Below are 27,284 nucleotides of genomic sequence, written 5' to 3'. Positions count from 1 at the left end.
CCACAAACAGTAAAAACTTCAGTTTCATGCACTCAAAATGTGCAAATATTTCCTCAAATCAATCAAAGAAGCATTATAATTCAGAAAAGTTTGTTTATACTTGGTCAGGGACACAGGATTTTTAGTTTTCATAACCTGTAAAAGCTGTAAACACTGACATTTTCCCCAATAGGCGCGTTTCCATTGCAGGAACTTCGGGGTATTTTTACGGGGCCAGGCCCGTTGGTGCGTGTTTCCACTGCAGGAACCTCCCCCACAGGGCCATTTACAGGAACTTTTACGGGGGCCAACGGAGTACCTACTCCAGGGTAGGTACTCCGTTCGGCCCTGAAAAGCTCCTGGGTGGGGCTCGAGGTTAACCCGGCGCTGATTGGCTAAAGCTAGAGCAGGCTCTGACGCTACCAGAAAGCACCAAAACAACCGGCATTTTTAAAAGGGGGAGCAGAAGGGGCATTAGCCTAGCAGACACCGCTGTAAACAACAAGAAAACAGCAGGAAGATGTACACAAATGGACCGACGGTGAGGTGCAGGCATTGATTGTAGTCTACAGCACCGAGGAGATTCAGAGGGGGTTTGAGTCATCGCGGCGAAATGAAAATATCAGCGCACCTCGACACACTGGGGATCCATCACGCCGCAAAACAATGCCGTGAAAAGTTAAAAAAAAAAAAAAAACTCAAGCAGGATTACAATCAACCGCCATGTGCACAAACCATAGGCACAAACACAAACCAGAAACGCGCCTACCGCCTCAGCTCCTTCCATCCTTCTTCTCCGTTGTTGTTATGATTTTTGTTTGTGACCTGCCTGGGTGACGTCACGGTCGAAACTGTCGCACGGCGATTAAGCGGCGATCGAAACTCATGACGTCACCGCGGGGTCCGACTCTGCAGTGGAAACACGGCCACTGAGAGGGCCGAGTGAGAGGATGGTTCCTGTAGAAGTTCCTACCCCCTCCCTTTACCAGGAACTCCTGCAGTGGAAACACGGCTAATGTTCTAGTTTTATGAGAGCTGAAAGGCAAAGCAGGGAAAGCCAAAATGAAGGATGTGAACACTTTGATCAACATTAAGTGACTGACTAGTGTCACCATGTTGCAGCACAGTGCAGAGGACCAAACTAAATGACAGGTTTAGTAACAGGTACATTTTTCTCCTTGTAGGTTAATCTTTAACTGGAAGGAGGTGTGTGTGTGTGTTTGTGTTTGTGTTAGTGTGTGTGTACTGATAAGTTGTTTATGGTTCAGAGGACAATACTGTGAGCATCCTGAGGTTATGACTGTAATGCATTTTACATTTACTCTCATGGGCGCGGCTTCTTTAAAGCCTGGTTCCTGCTGAGAGTCGGTCACAGATCCGCTGCCTGGTGTTGTTCAGGCGCCGCTGAACAGAGAGCGTGCTATTTAAACCCGTGTCCTCCTCACCTTATGTGCTATTCCAGTCTCGTGTTTGATTTGCTGGCTCAGCCTCGCCGTCTTCTTGGCGATGCTGTGGGAGTTGAGCCGGTTGATCTTGTCCTTGATGGTTAGGGTTTCTGTCTTCTTGTACTTGTCGGCTGTAAAAACACAAGGATCGGTTACTCCAGAGACAAGCCAGAGACACAGACGGCGACTTAATTGGGCTCGAGTTCAGCTCCAGCACAGCAGATTTTTATCAAGAACTGGGACAAAAACAAAAAAAACAAACATATGCCGTCTGATGTTGCTTTTATCTGCTTATGTGTTGGGATCAGAGAGTTTTGGCAGAAGCGCCGTCTCACCGACTTCTCTGAAGCGCTTGTACTCATTGATGCGACAGTTTAAGGCAATGGAGGTGTGAGCCGTCTGCTCCAGGAGGGAATACGCCGGGTGAGCTCGGTCGGTGTGTTTCTGGATGGTTTGCAGGAGGAGCGGGTAGCGGGCGATCCGCTGCACCGGCATCACCAGGAAGAAACTCAGAGAGGTGGCGTTTACTTCAGGTCTGGAGAGACAAACGGCACGAACGGTCATCGCCCGGTTAAAGGGGAATTTCCGTTTTTTACAATCTGGACCTTATTTCTAGCATAAAATACGATAACTTTGGTGTCATTACAAGTCGTTGAAATTAGAATCCAGCCGAGAGCCGCGTATATCCATTTAATGCGAGTCTACAGGGCAGCGGAATGCAGCCTCTAAATAACACATTATTGGCCGCGAAACTCGTTCATTTCACCAATATTTTGTTATGATACGCTAGTGCTATTCCCCTTTGAGTCCAGAGTGACCTGTTATCAACATCCGGGGTCTGTAGGTTGACCTACTAACCTCTGATCTGGATGATGTCATCTCCGAACGCTGCCTGATTCTGATAATAATCATTTCGCTTCGGCATTTGGGTCCATTTTTAGCTCAATTAGCCGGAGCTTTAGTGAGTCCAGGCTGTAGAGAGGAAGCCAAGTCGGAAACACGCAGAAACTAACCATAACATTAGCGGTAGCAACAAGCCGCGCCGCGTTGCGCTCAGAGATGACATCATCCAGGTCAGAGGTTAGTAGGTCAACCTACAGACCCCGGATGTTGATAACAGCTAACCCCGGACTCAGAGGGGAATAGCACTAGCGTATCATAACAAAATATTGGTGAAATGAACGGGTTTCGCGGCAGAAAATGTCTTACTTAGAGGCTGCATTCTGGTGCCCTGTAGACTCACATTATATGGACATACGCGGCTCTCGGCTGGATCTTATTTCGTCGGAACGACTTGTAATGACACCAAAGTTATCTAGGTGAGTAAATGATCGTAATGCGTTTTATGCTAGAAATAAGGTCCAGATTGTAAAAAACGACAATTCCCCTTTAACAATATGTAGTGTCTTTTCCCAGTGTGAAAGAACAGAAAGCGATAAAAAACGTACGCTGAGGCCTTGATGACTTTGACAATCTCGTTCCAGAGCCCCTCCTTCTGTTTGTAGCTGTTCTCCACCACTGTGACGTTGTTGTAGTTGGCCAGGTACTCCTTATAGGCCTCCTCGATGTCTGAGGACAGACTGAGGAACGAATCACCTGTCAGGAGGGAAAAACACACACAGACTCATTACACTCAGATATAATTCAGATTCCCCTCTGGTAACAAGGCCAGACGCTGACAGATCAAATTATATAGACTCTGTATTTGAAATGACACATGAAAACACTTTTCATTGAAGTACCACTCACAGTCTGAATTATAGACGGAGTGTAAAAACACTGGACAACGCTCTCTGTCACTGTCCAGTTAAGTGTCATCATACAAATCTAATTAACAGCCTTCATGATGGGAAATTATAAAAAATGGTGTCAGGAGATGAAACATAGAGATGTTTTAATTTGAAACATCAAATCATCTTGAGTCTATAACCCATTTACATAATTGTGACTTGTTCATGTTAATGTATCATTTCATTATATCAGCAGTCGGTGAATCAAAGTGAATCCTGCAGACAAACTGTGTTTAATTAAAAAGATGACATGAGGAGTCTCTGTGAGTTTCATTTGTTTAAATTCTCAGAAGAACACAGTCACAACTTCTTATTTAAAGCAGCTGCATGAGGTTGAATTTGTTATCGATATTGAAATACATGTAAAACAAACTCATTGCACATGAATCTGATTAATACTGTCACAAATACAAAAAGAAAACTGAGGTCAAGAGAGTTTCTCACAATATCCAGGTTTAACAAACTCTTATAGCGTCTGCAGAGACCTTGCTGAGACCGTTAAACACGCTCTGTGAACTCGTTTACATTCTCATATGAATGTGAAAAGGCACAAAGGGCACCGAGATGTGTGAAGACTGTATGTGTTTCCTGTCAACAAGTGTGATCAGGGCAACTGACCTCAGAAGAAACCAGCGACAATCTCACCACTTCCTGTTCCTGGAAGTGCGAACAGGCTCATAAGAAAGACAAACCCACAGAGCTTTGGGGATGATACAACTCATTAAAAAATTAGTTTTTTAATGATCCCCTTTTAAAGGGATATTTCAACATTTTGGCAAATTGGCCCATTGCCATAACCCCTATAGTTTTAGCAGTAGGTTCGTTACCTTTAATTGTCGGTGCAAGCTGTTTTTAGAATGGGGGAGCCGAGCGGCGAGCTGCTCAGAGCTACGCTACGGAGGCTAATGGGATTTCTTGGTTTCCCTCATCAAACTCATCAAATACACAATCCAACAACTCCAAAACGCTCTGGTGGACAAGTTGTGACCTGCACATTCACCACGCTAGGAGATAATAATGTAATGTTATGAGACAGAGTTGTTTCAGAGGCAAATGCAGAGACTGTTTGCCGAAAAACTGTCCCTGAAGGCAACGCTCATCAGCGGTTTTGCATGAATTTACCTCTAAAACGACTCTGTCTCGTAACGTTCTGTTATTATCTCATAGCGTGGTGAATGTGCAGGTCACAACTTGTCCACCAGAGCGTTTTGGAGTTGTTGGATTGTGTATTTGATGAGTTTGATGAGGGAAATCAAGAAATCCCATTAGCCTCCTTAGCGTAGCTTCTGAGCAGCTCGCCGCTCTGCTCCGCCGTTCTAAAAATAGCTTGCACCGACAATTAAAGGTAATGAACCTACTGCTATGACAATAGGGATTATGGTAATGGGCCAATTTACCAAAATGTTGAACTATCCCTTTAAGTATAAAGTTATAATCCTTACATAGAGTCTCCAGGTAGACAGGATCTCCAGACCGGACCTGCTTCTGGTCCAACAGGCTGAGGAGTCGACTGGACACGTCCATCACCTCCTCGATGTAGAGGAACATGCTGTCCAGGTTGGCGAGAGGAGGCTGAGGTGGACAGACAGACAGACAGACAGACAGACAGACAGACAGACAGACAGACAGACAGACAGACAGACAGACAGACAGGCGTCCAATAATCATTACAAAATACACCAGCAAACATAAACTGTTATTTTATTGCTGAAACATAACATATCCACAGTGTGTGCGTGTGCATCTGCTCTCTTGTTGTTGTGGAGAAATGCTAATAAACAGCTGATAAAGATCGGTTTTGTTTTGCTCTCATTCTATTGTAATGAGACAACAGTGGGAACACGAACCGCACAGAGTCTGAACAATCTGCACATTGCAACAGAAAACAAAACAGCAACTTTTCCTCTCTGACAATGGCTTCATTTATGTAAACGCATCTCTGTGCAGCCTCCTCCTCCTCCTCTCTGCTGCTGCTTCCGTCTGTCTTCCCCCAGCTGTCCTTCCCCTCATCTCTCATACTCCCTCACTTATATTTTTGTTGTTCATTCACATCTTTCATTTTCTTTCTCCAGTAAAGAACCAGTTTGTCTTCTTCCCTTAACTCCTCACCAACCTTTAATCTAGCCTGTCTGTTCCTCCTTTCATTTTCATTTCATTCTCCGTTCCCTCTGTGTGTCATCGTTTTCACACTCAGCCTTATAGCCCATAAAGCCTGATTTCATTATTTTTTACGAGGCCTCATTTCATTACCGCAGCGGCAATAATAAATGATTATGTAGCGGCAGTAGGCAATACCGGTGATGTAATGAAAAGCTAACGATGATAAGCCATCGAGCGGCCTCTGCAGAACGGTTGATGCTGTGCTGATGTTGCTTTAGAGGTTTCAAACTTCTGGTTACATGACAGTGAGTTTGTTCTTGTGTCAGATTTGTATTGTGCACACGTCTTGCTGTGCAGTTGGAGCTGGACACAGGCCCTAACTGCACCAAGCTGCTGTGATGATGGCTGCTGAAGTGAGGCTAACTGATTCATTGCTTTGTCCCTAACATGTCGTTAAAGTTTCCAGATGTTTAAGTTTTATCTGACCAACAGCTTCTAACCACAAAATGCTCAGTTTACTGTCACATATGAAAAAGAAACAACATCAAATTGTGATGTGAGAAGCTGGAAACACCAAACAGATCTCCAGCTTCCTCCTGTCACACACACACACTGGGGTAATTAGTGACAATAAATTGCCCATAGTTGATATATTGATCCTACAGCAATGTGGGACACAATATTGTATAATCATAAATGGTAATTTTACAGCTGTGCTTTAATGTTGTACATTGAAATAATTGACAATCCTGCACTTGCAAAGCAGCACGGTAGGAGTCAGACACTCATAAGGTTTTGTAGCTGCAACTGTGAGGAATGATGTGATAAAAGAAGTCTTAACAAAAGCATTATTTTAGTTTTAAATCAAATAAATGTGACCAATAAATCAGATTTTGTAGACAAGACCAAGATCAGTGTATCATTTAAACAGCAAGAAGACAGACTAGAAAACAGCAAATTAGTCATACAGGATGACTGTTCATTTTGACCCTCACACCCACCTGTAGTTTGTGCAGGTTGCTCCTGATGGTCACCGTGCTGACCTGCAGCAGTCGGAGATAATTCCTCTCGGACTGGACCAGCTCCTCGATGGCCAGCTGCTGTCTCTGGGCCTCTCGCTCCTTAGCCGCCGCCGTCTCCTCCTCCGACTTCTTTCTGGCGTCTTCGGCCTCCTGCGCCGACCTCTCCTCCTCGTTGAAGCTGTCCTGTGAGGAAAGTCTAGAGTCCACGGCTGAAGCGTTTGAATCCGCAGCTTCAGAGGTTTCATCCGGTGCCTCTTCAACAGTCACAGACACTTCTGGCTCTGCACCGAGTGTCTCCTCTCCTGGTTGGTTTCTCTCGGTGGCTCCATCTTTCTCCTGGAGCTTCTCCGCCGCTGGACCTTTCCTGACGACCTTCTTCACGGCTCCAAGCTGAGACAGCGCAGATTTAGGGAGAGGCAGAGTGAGGGAGGAGGGCTGAGGCCTCCTGGGCACCTCCATGATGAAGATCACTGTCAAAGAGAGACAGAGAGGACAGTCAGTACGTTTACATGCAGAGCTTAATCGAGCTATGCTCAAAATTCGATTTTGGCGTCAAGTCGGACTTCTGTCCTTGTCTCAATATACATGCAACTGAGAAAATCGAATAACTGACGGGGTCCGCCCCCTCATGCGCCGTCACCTGTTGTTTCAGCGGGTTAATACGCCGCCTGTCCTGTTGACTTTTCTGTCACCTCGTAAAAAACTGAATATAAACAACTTAGTAAGCTTATTAATAAATTCTCAACTGCAGTTCCCGACCAGACGCACCAGTCTGGGCTGGATGCGCCCTGAGAATAGGATACGCGGGCTTCCCTTTTTCCTCTCTCTCTCTCTCTCTCTCTCTCTCTCTCTCTCTCTCTCTCTAATAAAACAATCTGGCTGGTCGCGCTGTGTGAAATGCATTGAATCTGCGCTGACGTTGTTTTTTTTTTCTTTACTTTGCGGGGTTCGGGCGGCTTCTCTGCTCCACTTGGTGCTGTCTCTACGGTTGTGGAGCATGCGCACATGCGTTGTCCAGTTATACTCCGACTAAGGTGTATACATGACGGAGAAAATCGAATTCCAATCGCATTATCTGGGTGTCTTAATCGGAGTTCTCAACTCCGATTTCAGTCGGACTAAGGTGTTTACATGCACTTCAGTTGTCCAGTTATAGTCGGATTAAGGCAATAATTCGGTTTTTTCAAGTGTCATGTAAACGTACTGAGTGTCTCAGTGTTAGGACTTAAAAACCTGGAATATGTCTCAACATGAGAAGGTGCATCTCAATGAATAAGAATATCATGTAAAAGTTTATTTATGTCAGTAATTCAGTTCAAAAAGTGAAACTAATGCATTATATTGATCCATTACACACAGAATGAAGCATTTCATGTCTTTTAATTGTAATTATGGCGATCACATTTAATGAAGAACTAAAATTCAGTAGCTCAAAAAATGTGAATATTACAGAAGACCAAAGCATTTATATATGGAAATGTTTTCCATATGTCCATATAAATGCACACCATAAGTTGGTTGGGGCTGTTTGACTTGAACCACTGGAAATGGACTTTTGGACTGTAATTTATTGAGATGCACCTGCACAGTATGTCTTCTCTATAGTGACCATCAAGAAACTTCAGTTTATCTGCTGAGCCTTCAAATCGTATTGACTTTTTTCCAGTAGTGTGATGGGCGACAGATGCACAAGCATTTTATTATATCGATCAGATGGATTACAGTGAATGTTTGGATTAATAAAGATAAAGAATAAGATGTGATTCTCATACTTTATATGAAAATAAATGAAATACTATATAACGTATTGTGCCTGTTAGATATTATGTGCAATATCACTCCTTTAGTGTTGAATCTTTCTGTATTTACTGCACATTATTGTACTAGTTTGGTGTCGTGCATGTGTGATCGTCATGTGCTTTATGTAATATGCAGCTGTGGTTGCTACTTTTAGCCCAAGATACATTTTTCCTGTTAACAATAAAGTCTTATCTTATCTTTAGTTTGGGAAACAATAGAGAAGACTGTTGGCAGCTGAGTCACTGATGTTTCCTGTATTAACACATCTGTGTTGTCCAAGCAGTGGCAGAGGTGTGTGAAACGTAGCACATTTACCATGACTATGCTACGTCAGTATGTGAGTGTGTTTGTGTGAAACAAAGATAGAGATACAGATGATAGGAGAACGACACTGAATAAGGTTATGAAACCTGCTGAGCTGCTGGAAATAAACAACCTTTTCAGAAAATCCAGTTAAATGGGGATGATTTTAATGCCATTCAAATCCAATTTCCTTCATCTGGCCTTTAACAGCAGCCAGACAGGAGTTTCCCTAAACATCTGGTGCAAATTCCTAGAGCTTCGAGGCAGATAACACAACACTCCTGTGTTTGATTTAATGTCCATCGTATGGAAGTGAAGCCAGGAAACTTCAGAAACTGTAAGTATCAGCTCCAAAGATGCAACTTAAAAAGAAAAAAACAAGTGAGTAAACATCACAGCAACACCATTGGCCGTGTTCATTTGGCTTTTAAACTGCATCAACCAGCAGACAGATGCATCGGCTTTGTTTACATTGTCTAAAAAAAAAAAAAAAAAAAATGCAACGAGGGGAGATGCATTGTCATGGGTCGTCTGAGCTGGAACGCCACATGTTGGAGCCAGCGGTGGGAGGCTTGGCAGGCTGCTTACGTACAGACCAGAGCCAGTAACGCTGCCAGTCACTGCTGTGAAAATTAGTCATTACACGGTTCAGCTGAACGGCCGGCGTGTGGTTTTAAAGGCCAGGCTCTAATGACAGTTTTACTTTTCTGACTCTGTGATTAAATTATAAACTGTGTGTGAGGAGGAGTTGCGTCAGTGCACCGTCGCCTGATCCTGTATTTGTATCTGACAACATGTTTTCAGATGTGCTGTACATCTTTACCTCTGAATGTGAGCCACAGAATATTTATGTGATATATATTTTCATGCAACAGTATCACACAAACATTTTTTTTTGCATCAGGTATAAATAAATGTATGGCTGGATTTCTCTAAATGTTTTTTATTCTTATCTTATTCCTACTACTAGGCTCACAAAGGGTGAAACTAAATGCAATAATCCCTACTTTTAAAGTGTTAAAATGTGATTTCAAGGCTGTTGAAATGTATTCTATATACTCTACTTATTAATAACACTTTTAATCTCACTGCCATTTCTCTTTTTTTAATTATTGACATGACAACACTAGATTGCATTGTATTTTTCAGGGTATATAACAACTGAACATGTATGACTGTGAGACAAGGTGACTGTGGCTGTCTTCATTCATCTCGATCTAATCCGACCTCACAGATTTATCTTTTCCCTCCAACTAAAGGTTTAGGGACTGACAGCATATGGTGACCCAGACAAGAGGATAACTGAGATTTAACACTCAAAAACTGTGTGAAAAGCTGCACAAATACCTGCAGTCTGTTAGTTAGTTCGTAATTTATATGAAAATATTACCTGTTCTAAACCATACTGTTTATGCACAAGTCGTAACAGGCAGATAGAAAAAGCAGTGTTCATAAAACCATGTTTAAAACGCTAAATATAAAAGGTTTTTTTTAACGTTTTAAGACACTCAGGTACCAAATTGGCTGCGTATAACCTCAGGGTTCCTACACATTTGAAATTTCCAAATTCCATACTTTTTCCAGACTTCTCTGTAAAAAATGCAAATAATTTGTGACATTTGAGTAAATAGTTGTGCATTATATAAAATGCCATTATGTAACCAAATAATTTCCAGGAGATTGTAGCTATAGGTACAATAGCGCATACAAAAATAATTAACCCAGATAACTTCAGATAAGACCAAACCCAGATAAGTATCAAGATAAATATATTTATATACAATAATTTCCATTTTCCATACTTTTCCAGACCTGGAAATGTATAAAATCAAATTCCATACTTTTCCATACTTGCGTAGGAACCCTGTAACCTGTTTCTTGCAACACTAATGCAGCACTAACACTCCGCAGGACAGATGATGATGACGATAATGAACAAGACTCAAAAACTTTCTGTACGTTGCAAAACAAGTTTTGTCGCCGCTCCAGGCTGCCAAAACCAAAACCACAGCACAAACTGTTCACCATCCCAACAACAACAAACAACAACAACAACAACGTGTGTTAGAGTGACTTCTTTTTAAAAAACACCAATAAAAACATCAGACCTGAGATCAGGCTGCTCTTACCTTGAGCAGGATCCCTGGTTCAGCTGCAGTGCAGCTCGATCTCCCGTCTCGCGATCCGTCCAGAAATCTGCTGCAGAGGAGACGCTGCTGCATGGAAAACACACACACACACACTGACACACACACAGACACACGCCGGTGTAACTTTCTCCAGTGACTCACACAGAGCGGGCTGCTGCTGCTGGACCTCATGTGTGCCAGAGGAAAACACAGTGTATGAGTGTGTGAGGAAAAAGGGGGGATGGGAGTGGAAAGGAGGGTGGGCCGGCTGTTTTGTAGAGGAAAAACAGGGGAGGGGGGGAGGAACCGGTGGCCTCACACACACACAAACACATGCACACACACATTCACACACTCATGCTGCTGAATAAGCTGATTGACTGCAGCAGCTGGTGGGAAAAAGGAAGTGGCGCTCACCCAGGCGGAGGCCGATTGGCTGACACGTCTTGCAAGGGGGGAACGAAGGACCAATCAGGCGACACCTCGAGAGGCCTCATGGAACTGCAGAGGGACCAATGAAGGCGGCACGTTGTTGAAGTGATTGAAGTTTTCCTCTCGGGGGAAACAAAGGCCCAGCGGGACGTACCATCCTCTTCCAATTGAAAAGGGATTGTCTGGATTTACTGGTGGAAGGTGAAAGAGAAAGATTCATGGCTGCACTACGTCCTTTGGGAATTTTTTCATCTGGAAATAAAAAGGTTCATCCTGGCTGTGTGCAAAGTTTATCTCAAACAACTAAAGTAAACCATGCACCCGCTGGGCAGCAGCTGGACGTTAAAAATGCATGTAAATGAAAGTTAAGAGGGACGTGCAATATGAAAGTCACATTCATTCACTAGTAAACTGCGACTTCTCCTGGAGGCGCCTAAGTGTGCAAACACATTTTGTTTATTCTGTGTTATACTTAAAGTACACAATAAGAGAGGATGGGAAATTAGCTCTTGTGCTTAAAACATTAAAAAAAGGTCAAGACAAGCAGCTGTATATAGGCTCAGGATTGCTATACATTATATAAGATTAAACCAAGCTAGTGTGCTGATTATCACTACATTAATCTTCTCTTTGGCATGTCAGCATGCTACAGGTTAGACATAGACAACTAAGACATAGGCTTGCAAGAGCGCTAAGTAACACTGTAAAAAGTAAGTAAGTTAAGTTAATGGGAATGTTATTGGCTTTTACAGATATCAGTTGTGGGATAAATAAAGTTATACAACTCAACCTGCACAAATGTGCTAAATGCAATCTGTCAAACAGTCGTTGGGATATTTTGTTATAAAACAGGTGCTGTAAGAAAAGTCAGGATATCTGCAGCACTGCATATTTTTACCTAAATGTTTAGCTGCTGTTTTGTCTCAAATACTTCTCCGTGCCTCTAATATAGGATCTAAAATGGACAACATGGAGGTTTTAATGTTTATGTTGTTGATTTATTATTTCTATTAATGTTAATAGAATCTCTATCAGTAATTCAATAATTGTGCTTTTCTATCAATCTATGTTTTTCATTTTCGTTTTGTTTTTTTCTTTTTTTTGTTGTTTGTTTTTTGCACATTTACTGCCTGCCACATCTCAGTTTTCTTTCCAAAAAAATGAAAAAATCCAATCAAAAATTGATCACAAAAAAAGAAAAGAAAAAAGTTTAGCTACTTCACTGGACAAGTGAAAACCTGGATCACCAACAGCCTTTATGATTCATCCTCTGTGCACCATGAATATCAATCACATACCATGATGGTCCATCCAACAGTTTCACTAAAATCCCCAAAAAACTAAGTCAACCAGTTGGTGGCACTAGAGGGAAATTCAAAGGATCACTAAAGTCAATAGTTCAGTCTCAGAGGATGATCAATGTCTGTAGAAATACTCAAACCAACCCATCCAATATCATCATCCAGTAGATAAAAGGGATGGACAAACAGACATCGACTGTCATCTCAGTTTAGACCGAGAGTGTGTCAGTTCATGTATTTGGCACACAGCAACTTTTATCACTGTTGTCTCCCACCACACTGACAGAGGCCGCCATCAATACTAGACTTTGTTTTCTGTTTTTAAAGGCCAATCTTGTGTCAAGAAATGCAAATAAGCTTTTGCTGTCAATGCATGTGACCTTTGTTTATGTGTATTCTTGTTTCTATAGAATTAAAATTGTATAAAAAAACTGAAATGTGCTGTTTTACAGGCAGGTTACTAAGATGTATTGTTTCTAACCAACAAGTGTTTTGCCATTTTCACTACTTTTCCTCACAGAAGAGCAGAAGCGAACCAAACCTACAGAGTGTAAAGGCCGCCTCAGGATGCGTCTACTATGAGAATAATTAGAACATGATGTTAGCATGAACGCAGCTGGAGACAATGAAGGAATTCATGGCCGTCAGACTCGTTGAATCAGGAATGAAGGAGGCAGCGGCTAATCTGCTTCATCATATCAGCATGTCGGGGAGGAATGCTGCCCGGCTGGATTTTTGTGTCAGCTGACTTGTGTTCATGTCACAATAAGTTAAGGTGTCTCGCAGCAGAGAGAGGGGTTTTGACTTGAGTTGCATGACGCACCGAGATAATTTTTATCTGAGGCTTTTTCCAAGAAGAAAATAGAAAGCAGAAATCTGCCTCCGGCTGCAAAAACCAATGAAGATGTTGAAGACTTGAACATCCAACCATTCAGGTTCAACTTAGTATTATCACTGTAGATACCGTATATTGGTATTAGAATATGCAGGTTTCACATAGTTCATCCGCCAAAGAGAGACGCCCTGACCATGAACCACAACATCCTCAGTCTGCTGGAGTCAATCCAAGGACATTTGTCGCATGTTATCCTCTCTGTCTTTCTCTCTCACTTCATTTCCTGTCGTCTTTACACTGTCGCACACATCAATAAAAGCAAAAACATCGATACAAAAAACATAACAAAAAGGAGTGATGCAGGTCAACTCAACCTTGGCCACCAGGATTTTGGCTTACAGTACGTCCTTGCAGATTGTTATTCAGTGCACTTTGTCATGAAAGGAGTGCAGCTGAATAGATTCTGTTGCAACTTTACACTTCTTGCAAAGGAGAGTTGATGATTTGATAAGAATTTATATGTTGAGTAATTGCAGGGTTGGGCTACTTCCTGGACTTTTAAGACATACTTTAACTTCATTCTGCTGCAGGTTAAACAACAAACAAACAAAGCTGAAAATGAAAGCATGGTGATTATGTCCTGTCTGCTTAGTCAACCTCACAGGATTACTGATGCTGGATGAGTAAAGGAATTATTTTGGTTGGTTGACGGCGAGTTTGTGTGACAGCAGATTAAGGGTGTGATCACAACTTGACACCGTGTCATTTGGCTTGTTTTGGATTAATGTTGTTTGCTTGGTTATTGGGTTTCTACAAAAGTGATATCACAGTGACAAGGTTTACTACTGCACTCCAGTAATTAACTGAATAGGACCACATTATGAAGACGGTGCCAAACAACAGTTTAGTCAGAACAAGATCATATTTAAAGTGTAAAGTAAATATTCTTACTGGTGTTTTTGCAGCTTTTTCAGCAGTTGCCAACTTCTTAGCTAAGTGTGCCCTGGTTTAGAGCTGTTAAACTAATAGAAACATGACTTCTATTATGAGATTTGCTTCATGCTATAATAAAAATGAATATTATGACACCACAGTGGGGACAAAGAACGTGCCTACTACCCTACGCCATGAGGTTTTGATACTGCTAGCACAACTATTACAACAATATGCTGATTAACGTCCTGGAATATTCCTGCACATGTAAACACCTTGTTTGGAAAATTGGGAACTTAAGAGACGTGTGGTGAAGTGTGGTGAACTCTTAAGTTCCCAATTTTTTAAGCAAACTCGTTTTCAAAGAAGATGAACATGGACTGTGACCAGACTGATGTTGATAAGCCACAGTGGAACGTCTCTGGTGATACCCACATGTCTTATGTTTGGTCTCTTGAGTGCGGTTCCTCTGATGACTCGCGAGGAGGTGGAAGGAGACAGACACATCCTGGTGGTACCCTCCACTTCCTTATCACCGGACAACTGCAACAAACAAATTCAGACAGACTAAACATCTCCTTACACATCAGTGTTGTTTATCTCTCCATCTGGAGTGAACCACTGTCTGTGTCTCATCCAGCTGAACTTCCTGTCTGCCCCATTTACAAAAAAAAAAAAAAAATCAACTTTCAAATAACTATTTTTTAGCAGTTAGAAAGTTTATTTATGTTAAAGCATCAGTGCCTGTAAAATATATAATTCACATACTCTCTGCTTTTTAGTTATGTTCATAATCCTGGTCCCATAACACATATTGTATGATGTGCCTTCTTACAGTAGGTATCTTAAATGCAAAACATGATAAATATCCATAGTATACTTTGAAATAAGTGGACAGCTGTGCAACCCCCAAATAACTTCAAACCGATGATAAATTGTACATTAAAACAGGTTTTGGAAACTGGAAATACATGTACAGATGACTACACACACACATGTATTCATCTGTTTCTGTTTGGTATCATTTATTGACACATACTCAGTTGTATGTGAGGAATGTTGTATATGGACATATTTATGATTTCAGCTTCATACTCAACAGGTGAACATCATAATAATTTCATATTTTAGCCCCACAATCTTTTAATCAAACATAGTGTTAGGCGTCATCATTACCAGATGAACGGTATCTTAGCAACAGTAAACTGCCCGTTTGAAATCCAGTAGGTAAGCATATGGTGTTTTCTTTTTTATTTTATTTTTTATTTAGGGGAAATAAACAACACCAGGCAGCAACAGCGAAAACATCGGTCTGTTTTTTATTTTATGTTGATTAATTTATAATATTATGAGAGAGAATAGATGTGGGCGGCAACCAAGGTTATAAAGACGGTGGTTTTTGATTTATTTCTATGTTTTTCCACCATGTCTGAGCGAACTGCGGCAGAGCAGAGCACGCGGGTGGTCTCGGGTTCACGAGACGATGCTGCGGCTGGTCTGTGATTTTAAATGAACATCACGGGACATGATGACAGAGAAATGAGGTATAATGTTTACCTTTCTGTCTCCGTCCCTCTCCTCGTGTGCTGTTTTCTCCCGCCGTGATGTCCTCGGCTCGAGCTCTTCACCGTCCGTCTCTCTCTCTCTCACTCACGCGCTGACTCCCGTTCACCTGTTGTTGTCACAGCGACCTGACGACGTCACCACGTCGAAGGCGAAGGCGAAGGGCGGCGGCAAAAAAACTACCGAAAGCCGCAGGGGTCATAAAAACGTCTCGGTTGCCAGGAGTTCCACGACACAGGTGTTTACACAGCTGGTGGACTTTAACATGCACGTGGCGCCGCCTGGCGTCAAGTAAAGAGCCTGGAGGTAAGAGTATCAATAATCAATCAGTGCCTGGAGGTAATTTTAGCCTATCAATAAGCAATCAATCAATCAGTGTCTCCAAATGTTCTGTCAATTAACTCCAAAATGCGGTTTTTAATGTTAGAATAATCTGTAATGAACATCTTTATCTATGAAATTTTAAAGTTTGTGTTGTCTATGTTATATGACCTCAGTCTGTGTTGTTCTTCTTGAGTGCTTTCTCTCTTTTTTCTGTCTTTTTTCTGCTTAACTTGAATTAAAACTGAAAATATATACATCTAGTGCTAGTATATGAAACATTATGGAGCAACAAATAAGACAATCTAATAAAATAGTATCGCTTTAGCCCTTTTTATATACAGTCTATGATTTAGCCCAATTATTAATTGTATTCCGTAATCATTAGTAGTCCTAATGAGCTGACTTTTATTTTGATAGAATTTAGCGAATGGAAGCGCTTGGTTTGTAAACCGGGGCAGCCAGGCTACACTTTGCCTACACTTTTAGTTCTCTGCGCTATTTGTTTTTCATTTATTCTCATCGCTTCTTGTATCAAGTGCTCAAATAACCAAGTATGAAGAAACTTGAGGTTTTGGAAATCAGAAAAAATCGAAACAAAAAGAGATTTACATAGGATAGTCACATGAGCGAGCGTTGGCTCCCCGTCAAGTTAGCCACAATAAGAGCGGAAGTGAAGAATCTTTTCTTTCTTTTTTTTATCTTTAAAATGTAGGCCCTAAATAAAAACATATTTAGAGGCGTTCAGGTAGGTCAACAAATGTGAATAATAAAAATAGTCCAAAGTCTAAAACCGGCACTAATTCAAAGCGATGTTCCTTAACACAACTCAATCATCATCATCATATCTTTAATGCAGACTCATGTTCCAATAAAATAAAAGAAATGTACAATACAAAACAAAACAAAAAGACACAGATTACTAAAATAATACCAATACATTTACAAACAATTAAAAAATGGTACAGGCTTTATGCCAGTGCTCCCTCAGGCTTGATGTTTAGCGAATACAGCTCTTCCTAAATATAATTTGTTTTATTTTGTATCTGTTATAATTAATTCTTTATATAAATATATAGACATAAAAAAGTATCTATTTAATTTTGTCACACACCGGAAGTCGTATTTTATTTTGTCAAACACCGGAAGTCCTGGTGCTAATAGATGGACGCTAGCTCGACGCTAACCGGTTAATCAGGTGCTGGACATTTCTCAGATTTTGCAGCTATTGCGAGACCGTCGGAGGCGAAAGTCCACAGTTGGCCGTGACAGCGAGTGTGACTCATCACTTCAACCATGACTGTGAGTTTATTCATTCTTGCATTAGTTTATTTTGTTGTGTTGTGAAGTTTTAGCTTTAATCGAGCTAGCTGTTTCATTTGCCGAATGCTAAATAGCCAACAAGCTAACTGTCAAAACTTGTCTTTTTTATGTTGATTGTAAATTACCGATCACTTCTATTGATAAGCTCGGTTCATTCCAGCATTGATTATTATCGAGCTGTAGCGTAAATCAACTCACAATACACAGGATTAATTCACTGTGACGCAGTGTAGTTGTAACATTACAGTACCTTGTAACTTTTCCATGATGTAAGCTAATCAATTAATCAAATTAATAGTCAGTTTAATCATCAAATATAACAGTTATAAAGTTTCTTACATTAATTGCCGCTAATCTGAACTCAGTGATTGACAGTTATTTATTCTGTATGTGCTGCAGCTGAGGTGTTTATATCATGATAACTATCATAAAAGTAAACACACAATGAGATAAGATTAAATGATTCAATCTCTGTCTCTCTCTCTGTCTCTTTTTCTAACAGAAGCACGAGTTTGAGGTGGCGATGACATGTGAAGGATGCTCTGGAGCTGTAACCAGAGTGCTCAACAAACTGGGAGGTGAGACTCTTCTTCCTTCTTCAAACTGTATGAACCAAAACACTTTTGTAATTTATTTGAAGTCCTCTCTTTACAATACCAACATCATGCGTAAGTGGAGCATTTAAGTGAATGTAAACCAGCTTCAAATAGCCGACAGCTCTCTCCCTTTGTCTTGTCTTGCACATTTTCAAAGGCACCTTGCATCATAACAACCTCATGACTTCTTGGCTCTGAGTTGTTGTGTCAGCCAGCGAGTCATCTGATACAGAGGCAGTTTTTAAACTTTTATTGACTTCAACTAAATGTTAAATGAGGGCAGAGATTGTGTTGTTATTTTTAAAGGCAAACTCAAGACCTTCCTTTGTGGTCTGGCTTTTTATAGATTCCTATTTATTTATGTTTACACATTTTAAGCTGTTTTACTAGTTTTTCCTTTTATTATGTTCTGGATTAACTCCCAGTTCTGATAACTTTTATAATTCCTTTTAATTCAATATGTCTTAATTTTATCATTTTATTTACCCAAACAACACTATCATAACTATAGCCGCGATGCCTAACTCTACTTCCTGGAGTTAAACAAAGAGCCCTTTTTGTTTTCTCTGCTCTTCAGATGTGAAGTTTGAGATCGACCTGCCTAACAAACTGGTTTGGATCGAGTCCGACAAGGATGTGGAGCTTCTCACGGAGACACTGAAGAAATGTGGGAAGGAGGTCAAGTACAACGGCGTGAAGGAGTGAAGGTCTGACTCTGCTCATGTAGAACAGGTGACATGATGATGTTAACTCATTGAGTGCCAACCACGTAATTTCTCGTTTTTCGTTCCCATGCGTTGAGTGCCAAAAACGAAATTTTTCGTTTTTTGCTTTTTTTTTAAATTATGAAAATAGACACTTTAATACACATTATATGTAAATTTGGGGACTCTACGACGAGGAGAACTGAAATAGATGACGATCAAAGTCACATGACAGCTCATGATCTGGAAGTTTTTATCATAACTCAGCTTCTGCAAACGGAGTTCTGCATGCAGATGCAGCGCAGCTGCGCCGCTGCTGCTCTGCTCTCACCCGCGAGGCTGCAGCAGCTGGGAGCTGAACCAGGAAGCTCTCAGCTGACAGTCCCGCCCGGTCTTCATCTGGAGCAACACCGTGTCCTCCCCAAAGTCCTCCCGCGGTAAAATCTGATGGTCTCTGGGTCAAAGCAGACCGGCACCACCGACCCGTACCACAGACGGACCGCGACCACCGGCGGGACCGGTGTTCGCGAGCCGCTGTGGCCGGCAGAGCCTCACGTTCCGCGGCGAGAGGCTGTGACACGGCACGGTGCGTCTGTGTTATTGTTGTTTAGTGGCGCCCCCCCCCGCCCCCGATGGTGGTTTTGTGAATAGAACAACAATTGTTGTGTATATTTATCTTATACGAGCCCTTTGATCCAGAAATGCGAGTGTGAGAAGAGCGACAGACACAAACAGCGCAGCTTTCATAAAAGACGCTCCATCTCCTTTTCTAGAAAAAAAGGAGGGATTTTGGTGAAACCCAGCCATGTTTAGCTTGACTTTTCTCAGGAACGGAGGCACGTAGAAACAAACGGTTTGTGGCCATTTGAAGGATAAAGTTAAACCTTTCAAATGAGCCACAGTATGTGTTGGTGGCAATAATATAGAATACACTATGGCTCTAAAATAAAAAGTCAAATATGGTCTAATTTGCCGGTACACTTGACTAAAACTTTGGAAAGGAGCGCGGCACTCAATGAGTTAAAGTCCATTTTTTCCACCTGACAACTCATTGATTTATATTTATTTACCCACAGTTTATGTTTATATCATCATATGTTGTCTTCTACAAACAGCATTTCCTGAATCAGATGACTACAGAGAGAGACTTGTTAGTTTTCATCTGTGTTTGTGTGTGTGTGTTTTTTTAGGGGGAGTGAACGTTTATACTGGAAGTTAAATTCTTTTCTTGTGAAGAAGAGTCTGATGGATCCTCCTCCTCCTCCTCCTCCCACCTGGTGCCAACCCTGCTGCAGCTTACACGCACAAAAAAAATCCCCTTGGATGCAGATCCTCTCTCAGTGTTGTGATTTACAAGGTCGGAGCTGACTGCGCTTGGAGGATTGATGACAAAACAGAAACAAAAACACTGACGATGTTGGCGCTCGTTCAGCACTTTATTTGACGTCCTCTGGTTTGTGCATGATCCATTTCTCTCTCCTCCAACTCAGCAGCTTCACCTGGATAGCTACTAAAAGTATTCTTCCAACTTACCTCTGTGCAGAAACCACAGCCTTCCTGCTTGTTGACTTGTCTTTGTGTAAGATTTGACCACAAAGAACAAGGCGCAGACTTACTTTCATGTGTTTAAAGTACATTCCCTGGTTTGTAAAACTTTTGTCTCAGTATTGTTGCATAAAACGCCTGTAGATCTGCACTAAGGGGGGAAACATCAGTCTCTTCCTTTCTCAAACACCTGCTGGACTTTAATTTGAAGAAAATGTTTCAACACAGTTTACACTACAATGATTGACTAACACCACAAATCAGGTAAATCATGTTAATTTAGATGTTTGTTGTGTAATACAACTATCTTCTCCTGGGTTTTTGTTTTTTGTAATCATCTGTCTTTATATTTTCTGTGCAAACAGGGGAAATAAAATTAAATCAGTTCTGCCTCAGTCGTATTCCTCTGTGTGAATTGATTCATCAGGAGAGATACCAATATTAAGATCAGCCATTCACAAGAGAAAACACCACATCGTATTGTTGGATCAAAGTGGAACTTCTGAATCACAGATCGATTATATGAAAGATATTGAAAAACATAAGATTGTAGACAAAGTTGTGTAGTCAGAATCACACAATGTCAGCAGTGTGAGATTTTTCAGACACAGTATCACTTGAATTAATTTAGTAATAGCCTATGTATAGAAAGTGAATTGACAGATCAGCGGTTTGGATAATTCAACATTAATGAAATACTCGGAGTGGTATTACTGTACAGTTGTGAACCTTGTAATAGGTTTTACATAACCCTGTTTGGTGGTCGCACTGCCATGAGTACAGAGTCACTGAATAGGAATATATTTAACCACATATAGGTAATTAACTGTAAGAATAGAATAAGGAGTCGTGTGTTGAAGGGATAAGGCCTCTAGAGCCAGATCGGTCTTATTTCTGGAGATAATTTCCCTTCTTACCGTGCTCCCTGTCTTTATGCTGTGTAGATAAGGTGCAGGTACATAAATATATATTTTTTTCTTTTATAAAGAAGCATTTTATGGAGCTAATTTATTCCCTCATTCTAGGAAAGATGTACTGGTCTGGGCAGAGTTGTATTTTGTTTAGTGTCATTGCACTAGTAAGGTTGGAGATGCTACTCCTAAGGTGCACATCAATATTTCACATGGTTAGGGAAAAAACAACACATCCATAGACATTAGAAATTGATGTAAAGACGTCATAAGACAACGATAGGACCATTAGATCAACAGCAGCAAAGATGGTGCAAACATGTTCATGAAGTTATTGAGAATTTAGTGAAGTGATGGCCTGGGGGTATCGAAGCAAATGTGTCTCGGCCAACAAGAGAAGTGTGGAGCGGCCATCTCTCACAGACAATAACTACTATAACTAGTGTAAGTTAATTGTGTCAAGTCAGTATGCACACACTTGAATATCACATGCAGATTTATTTTACGTATTGATTGTGAACATCACTTACAGTAATGAAGTAACATAATGATCAGCCACCAGGTGGCACTGTGTGATCAGTATGATCTTCCTCTCCTTCATCTTTCAGCTCCTAAAAATAAATACATTCATAATATCAACGATTTTCTAGTTGAGACTCCGACTTTGACTTTGACTCAGGAGAAAATGAACCAGCTGGAGGCAAAAAATGTTGAAAACTTTAAGACTGTCACATCAGAAATATTATCAGCTGTTTGATTAATTCATTAAATGCATTGAGACTTGAGGTCCAGCAATCTGAGATCTCAATGCAACAAGCAGCTTTTATACCTAACCATATATATTTGTATATTTTAGGTTACAAGAGAACACATAATCGATTTACTGATCTACAACAGCAGAAGAAACAGAAAACAGAGGAAGGAACAGGAATTAAAAGTTGAAAACATTACAGAGCTTCATATTTTACAGAACTGGTTCTTGAGCAAACAAGAGACAATGTTTCATAATGTGAATATACAGCATCATTGTACAGTACATCCATCATGTGTCATCTCTACATCATCAGGCTGCTATCACAGACAGATCCACCCCCGCTCCTCTCACAGCCGGTTCGACCCGCCCCCCGTCGCCGGTGATGACTCCCAGCAGCACCGTCACCAGCGTGGCGTACAGGAGGGCGGCGCAGCAGATGTAGAAGGTCCAGCCGAGGTGCTGCAGCCACTGAGGCTCCTGCTGCTCGATGAACACCAGGAAGGCGATCAGAGAGCCGGCACACAGGGCCACTGTAGAGGGGAGGATGGAGATGAGTTACTCTTTAATGTTTACACTGAAGGTCTCACTAGTTTAACCCTTTATTAAATACATAATAGTTTGTTAAATAGCCTATATAGTGCTGTTGACCAAGACATACTTTACTCCCACATTCAGATTTTCGTCCCAACATTTTTCCAAATCAAAAGTACATCTGGTCTTACGTAATTCCCCTAAATTCAGAAGAAATTAAAGAGTGAGGTATCAGATGTCAGTTGTATGAATGAAATTGTGAATAAATATTAGTAGTAAACTAGAAAAAGAAAGCATTTCCTGCAGGAAATGCGTGTGAATGCTGAAAGCAGGTGAACGCTATTGCTGAATGAGCTGAATAAACTGCTGAGGCAATTTTGAAAAAGGCTAAAGCTAAAACATAAAACTTGAAGGCTGAGAGAATGTCTTTCTATGGGCGAAAGAAAGAAAGAAAGAAAGAAAAAGACAGAGAGAGGGGGTAGAAGAAAGAAAGAAAGAAAGAAAGAAAGAAAGAAAGAAAGAAAGAAAGAGAAAGAAAGAAAGAAAGAAAGAAAGAAAGAAAAAAGGGGGTAGAAGAAAGAAAGAAAAAAGAGACAGAGAGAGGGATGATATAGAAAGAGGTAGATAGATATAGAGAGGGGTAGAAAGAAAGAAAGAAAGAAAGAAAGAAAGAAAGAAAGAAAGAAAGAAAGAAAGAAAGAAAGAAAGAAAGAAAGAAAGAAAATAATTCATATGCAGTTCACAAAGTTTTTCTCTGTTACAGATTCATAGCTTCCAGGGTGTATTTTCTTCAATTGGAGTGTTAAACTGTCATGTGAACAGAGATTAGTTTGCAGAGATTTATACAGATTCATTATTCACTTAAATCATAAAGATACTTTTGTCCGTATATGTACAGCTTGAGTCAGTGGGGTGTTGTACCAGAGATGAGGTTGAGGATGAGGGTGACGACGGCCTTCCTCCCGCCACTCAGAGCAGGTCTGACGGTGAGCACCGCGGTCAGAGACAGCAGGCAGGACACAGCCAGAAACATCCAGGACAAACTGTAGTTTCCTGCAGGTGGAAAGTTTAATATGTTAAACTTATTAACACACGGGTTCATTTCTTCAGGGCTGAGGGATGAAAAAGAAACCAAAACAATTGGTCCCACTCTTGACTGTAATAGTGCAAGAAACCATCCAGTACTCCATAATTGATTTATCTTCATAATTTCAGCATAAATAGCAACTATTTCTCTATATCCCTGATAGTTAACTGCACATATTTAGGTGTTTGAATGTTTCATTCAACAAAAGGGCATCTGGGAATAGTCATGAGCATTTTCACAGTATTTTCAGACATCCTATGAACTCAGAAAAAATAATTTCACCCAGCCACAGCACAAATCTGGCCTAAATACAGCCTGAACTGCCAGATGCTACCTCCCCATCTGGACCATGCACAGAAAATCTTACAGCTATTGCCTAATACCGCAGCACCACAACCAGAATTATTATTGTTATTATTATTTACAAAATTTGCATTCCAGATAAATATATAAAAAAAAAATATATATATATAAAAAAGATATATACTGAGAAAAATAAATCTTCCATTAAATATACATACTTTGTAAACACACTGAAGGCATCATGGACTCACCCAGCCAGGCCGGCCGCGTGGTGCAGCTGGAGAGGTTTTCGTCGGTGCTGCAGAGGGCGAACAGTCCCTCGCTGGCCCCCTCAGGCTGAACCAGCCACTCAGGTGCACAGAGACTTATTGTGTAGAGCACAAACTCCACAGACAACAGGGTGGTCAGTACAGACACTGGATTCCTCATGTTACAACTCTCACACACAGTTCACACAGTTCAGGGGCAAAAAGCCGTTGAGCAAGGCACCTCATCCTCAGGAAGGCGATCAGCTGTTCTCAGCAGGTGTGACTCTGAAATGGAAAAAAAAACACACTGTGCATTCATCGTTTCCTCAACAACTGACATACTCTATGTGACTAATCTATGTGTATATACAGTATGTTCCCGTTGACAAATACAGGCTTCTGTTGGGCCACAGTTTGTTTAATGCTGAAGCAAATACAACCTGTTTGCTTTTATTGTGAAGCTACCATTGACCAGCACGTTGCCATGTTGAGTCTGTGTTACCTCACTTTTGTTTTGTATGTTGAGTGTTATAGTTAATGAGTTTTTGATTGGACTGACAACAGACTGGAACTTTCCATTGACGGGAAACAGCCGGACAGGTTATACCCGAGTTTACAAATCTCTGCAACATGTTCATTTACTGATCATGTCCCATTTGTCCATTTAATTTGATATTTTGCTTTTGTAAAGACAATATATGGTGTTTGCATTTGTGCACATTAAGCTCGAAAATAATGCAAACAATATATATTTTTTAAAAGCCTCTGTTCTGTAGCCCTTTTAATAATCAAGTATAAATCTTTAACTTAACCACAAAGTCAGAATGAGTTCATATGAGGTTCTAATATGGAGGCACACACATGGTAGATATTTAAAGGTGACACTTATTAATACAAAAAAAAAAGAATCCTTACTGTCTTCCAAATATAAAACATATTGATCTTTTTTTTAGGCGTATTTTGTATGCTTCATTCCTGAGTGCACAATGAGACTTTCTGATCACATGAAGAAAAAATATTTATTCCAGACAAGACAAGACAAGACAAGACAAGACAAGACAAGATAACATAACATAACATAACATAACATAACATAACATAACATAACATAACATAACATAACATAACATAACATAACATGAGACTTTATTCAACCTTCGATGGAGAAAGTAACAGCAGCCGAGGCCCAGAGTTAGAAAAAAGGAGACAGGAATAAATAAGTGGTGAATGAAATAATAATACAATAATGAAAGTAATAAAATAAAGTAACACACTGGTTGACTTTATCTGAGTTATGTTGCAGCCTCTAAGACCGATAGTGTTCATGCAAGTCTGTGTGAACTGTGTTAGGTTGTGATGCTCTGAGTGAACAGTAGGTGGCAGCAGATGCTAATGATTCATTACAACACAGTGTCTGCAGGTTTCTTCCGGTCCAGTCTATTTACCATGACCACATGTGGAGCAATAAGAACCTAAACAATGTGTTAAAGTGGGAAAGCATTGGTAATATAAACAGGAAACTCTCATAAAACATGTATAAGAAAGTAAAAAAGTAAAAAAAAACTTTAAAAAAAACCTGAGAAGTTGTCTGGAGCCTCCTGACTGGTGCAGACAGAGTTTCTCACCTGTGCCACTACATTTATTCTGTGATCTGAGCAGAACATGAGGAACTGTTAATGTCCTCTGCAGGCCTCTGTAGCTCAGTGGAGCGGAGAAAAACGAATTAAAAAGGCGAGAAGAAGCCGCCGAGAGGAACGGAGCCGGCGGGGCGATGGGGGCCAAACAAAGAGGATGGATTTCAGGAGTGAAGACTAAACCTTCCTAAATCAGTTAGTCCTGAGCCCAGCCTGACCTCTAATCTGCTCATCCGGCCTTTGAAGCGTGCACTTCAGGGGGAGGAAAACCGATCGGCCAAATGTCCCCTCTCTTAAGTGACAAAATGCCCCGAGGTGACACACATACACACACACACACACACACACAAATGGATGAGGTAAAAAACACTCCTGACTTTGTCCCCGATGTGAGGACAGCTGCAGCTCTGTGTCTGATCAGACCACCTCAGTCGAGTTCAACACAAGTCCAAGACCAGATCTGTTAGAGTCAAGGATAAAAGAGTGGCTGATCACACAACCAATCGGACTGTTGTATCATCCTCTGACCTCTGTGACCTGCAGGAAACATGCTCATACACTGTTTACATGAGGACATTTGGAAAGAAACACAACTTTTTTCTTTTTTTTTTCAAATTTAATAACCGAAGCTTATTCAGGAATTTCAGCATTATCATTTCTTCAGCATTAAAACCTGCTCTAAATGGTTTTATATTGAAAATAATGAGACAAACAGTGACAGTGAACGTCTCATCAAACAGCTGCTTAGTTTTAAAGTTTGGTCACTTTCTGCTTTTTTTTTTTTTTGTCTTATTGAGGAGAGAGAGGACAAGCCCCAACAAGAGCTTAGAGGATTAAGTTCATTCTCACTGCCAGTCTGACGCACACACGCACACGCGCACACACACACACACACACACACACACACACACACACACACACACACACACACACACACACACCCTTTCAAGAGAGTAGTCAATGGAAAGACCTCACAAGTATGGAGATACAGCGCTCTCAGTGTGTGTGTGTGTGTGTGTGTGTGTGTGTGTGTGATCCAGTCCAGTGAACACTGAAACATCCTGAGGCATCAAACTGCAGCCAAAACTGAAACTGAAGCTTCTTCGTTAATTGAATCAGACTTGTTGATTGAGATTTAAAGGAGCTCCATTTCGTTTTTTCTTTTGTTGCTATTATTACATAGTCAACGCTAGCATTAATTAGCAGTTTATTTACTAGAAGAAACGTGAATTCAGCATCAGACTCCATTTCTTCAGTCACCAACAGCTTCAGCGGTGGAAACAAACACCAATGTTAACTTTTCTCTCTGCCGATTTTTAACCTATTTATCTACTGAAGTTAGCATGATACCCAACCTTTTAAGGCCCCCACATAGTCGGGTGGAACGTACGCGGAGTTGGACTCAAAGCGTCATCCCATAAATTAGCGGGTTGATCTGGGTTGGGGTGTAATGCTCCCACTGCAAACTAATCGGAGGCAAGCCAATTAAAACACTGCATTGATTGCAGAGTTGTTTGATGTGGGTTGGTGACCCCTAACCCTTTCCCACTGCCATCAGAAGCCGATTGCTAGCGGGTTTAAATAGGTTTTTTGGCCAGTGGGAAAGGGGCAAGACTGTCTCATCAATTTCAGGGCTTGTCCGCACTAATATTATTTCTAACATGTTTTGAAATGTTTAAAGGGACAACGAGGAGT

The 27,284-nt window shown here is 41.0% G+C and overlaps 3 protein-coding genes across 5 annotated transcripts in view; 1 reads left to right on the top strand and 2 right to left on the bottom strand.

Annotated features, from left to right (window-relative positions):
• arhgef37 (Rho guanine nucleotide exchange factor (GEF) 37) overlaps positions 1-15,771 on the bottom strand; it is a 30,968-nt gene extending 15,197 nt beyond the window's left edge. Inside the window, exons 1-9 of one of the 2 annotated variants that reach the window (XM_085789249.1) lie at positions 15,627-15,771; positions 14,505-14,612; positions 10,986-11,191; positions 10,569-10,652; positions 6,316-6,806; positions 4,657-4,786; positions 2,873-3,020; positions 1,760-1,959; positions 1,425-1,555 (exon numbers count right to left, since the gene is read on the bottom strand). In XM_085789249.1, coding sequence (XP_085645375.1) covers positions 1,425-1,555; positions 1,760-1,959; positions 2,873-3,020; positions 4,657-4,786; positions 6,316-6,795 — 1,089 coding nt within the window. In that variant the 5' untranslated portion in view covers positions 6,796-6,806; positions 10,569-10,652; positions 10,986-11,191; positions 14,505-14,612; positions 15,627-15,771. Of the gene's footprint in view, positions 1-1,424; positions 1,556-1,759; positions 1,960-2,872; positions 3,021-4,656; positions 4,787-6,315; positions 6,807-10,568; positions 10,656-10,985; positions 11,192-14,504; positions 14,613-15,626 lie in introns of both variants that reach the window. The other variant, XM_085789248.1, reaches the window with a different exon arrangement.
• A 1,437-nt stretch (positions 15,772-17,208) lies between these two features.
• atox1 (antioxidant 1 copper chaperone) lies at positions 17,209-20,516 on the top strand. 2 transcript variants are annotated; one of them, XM_085789257.1, is made up of 4 exons: positions 17,209-17,255; positions 17,779-17,854; positions 18,450-18,579; positions 19,767-20,516. In XM_085789257.1, exons 1-3 carry the CDS (start codon positions 17,250-17,252, stop codon positions 18,575-18,577), a joined length of 210 nt encoding a protein of 69 aa, XP_085645383.1. In that variant the 5' UTR covers positions 17,209-17,249; the 3' UTR covers positions 18,578-18,579; positions 19,767-20,516. The 2 variants fall into 2 exon arrangements, with proteins under 2 accessions (XP_085645383.1, XP_085645382.1); XM_085789256.1 differs by having other exon boundaries at positions 18,450-18,604.
• Positions 20,517-22,095: 1,579 nt separating this feature from the next.
• LOC146979404 (uncharacterized) lies at positions 22,096-24,136 on the bottom strand. The gene is made up of 3 exons (XM_085788811.1): positions 23,959-24,136; positions 23,239-23,370; positions 22,096-22,316 (listed from the first exon to the last, which is right to left on the bottom strand). Exons 1-3 carry the CDS (start codon positions 24,134-24,136, stop codon positions 22,096-22,098), a joined length of 531 nt encoding a protein of 176 aa, XP_085644937.1.
• Between the last annotated feature and the right edge of the window lie 3,148 nt (positions 24,137-27,284).

Source organism: Trachurus japonicus, chromosome 10 (genome assembly GCF_045865225.1).
Source record: "Trachurus japonicus isolate A0001 chromosome 10, Traja_1.0".
NCBI classification, from domain to species: Eukaryota; Metazoa; Chordata; class Actinopteri; order Carangiformes; family Carangidae; genus Trachurus; species Trachurus japonicus.
The sequence above is the reverse complement of the archived record's forward strand: the minus strand, read 5'-3'. Positions and strand labels throughout refer to the sequence as shown.

Bases quoted from the DNA above. Each gene is read 5' to 3' on its own strand.
- atox1 (XM_085789257.1), top strand. The intron at 17,855-18,449 runs GTGAGACTCTTC...TCTGCTCTTCAG, and splicing joins AGTGCTCAACAAACTGGGAG to ATGTGAAGTTTGAGATCGAC.
- LOC146979404 (XM_085788811.1), bottom strand. From the start codon at position 24,136: ATGAGGAATCCAGTGTCTGTACTGACCACCCTGTTGTCTGTGGAGTTT. The intron at 23,371-23,958 runs GTGAGTCCATGA...TTCCACCTGCAG, and splicing joins CACGCGGCCGGCCTGGCTGG to GAAACTACAGTTTGTCCTGG. The intron at 22,317-23,238 runs GTACAACACCCC...TCCCCTCTACAG, and splicing joins CATCCTCAACCTCATCTCTG to TGGCCCTGTGTGCCGGCTCT.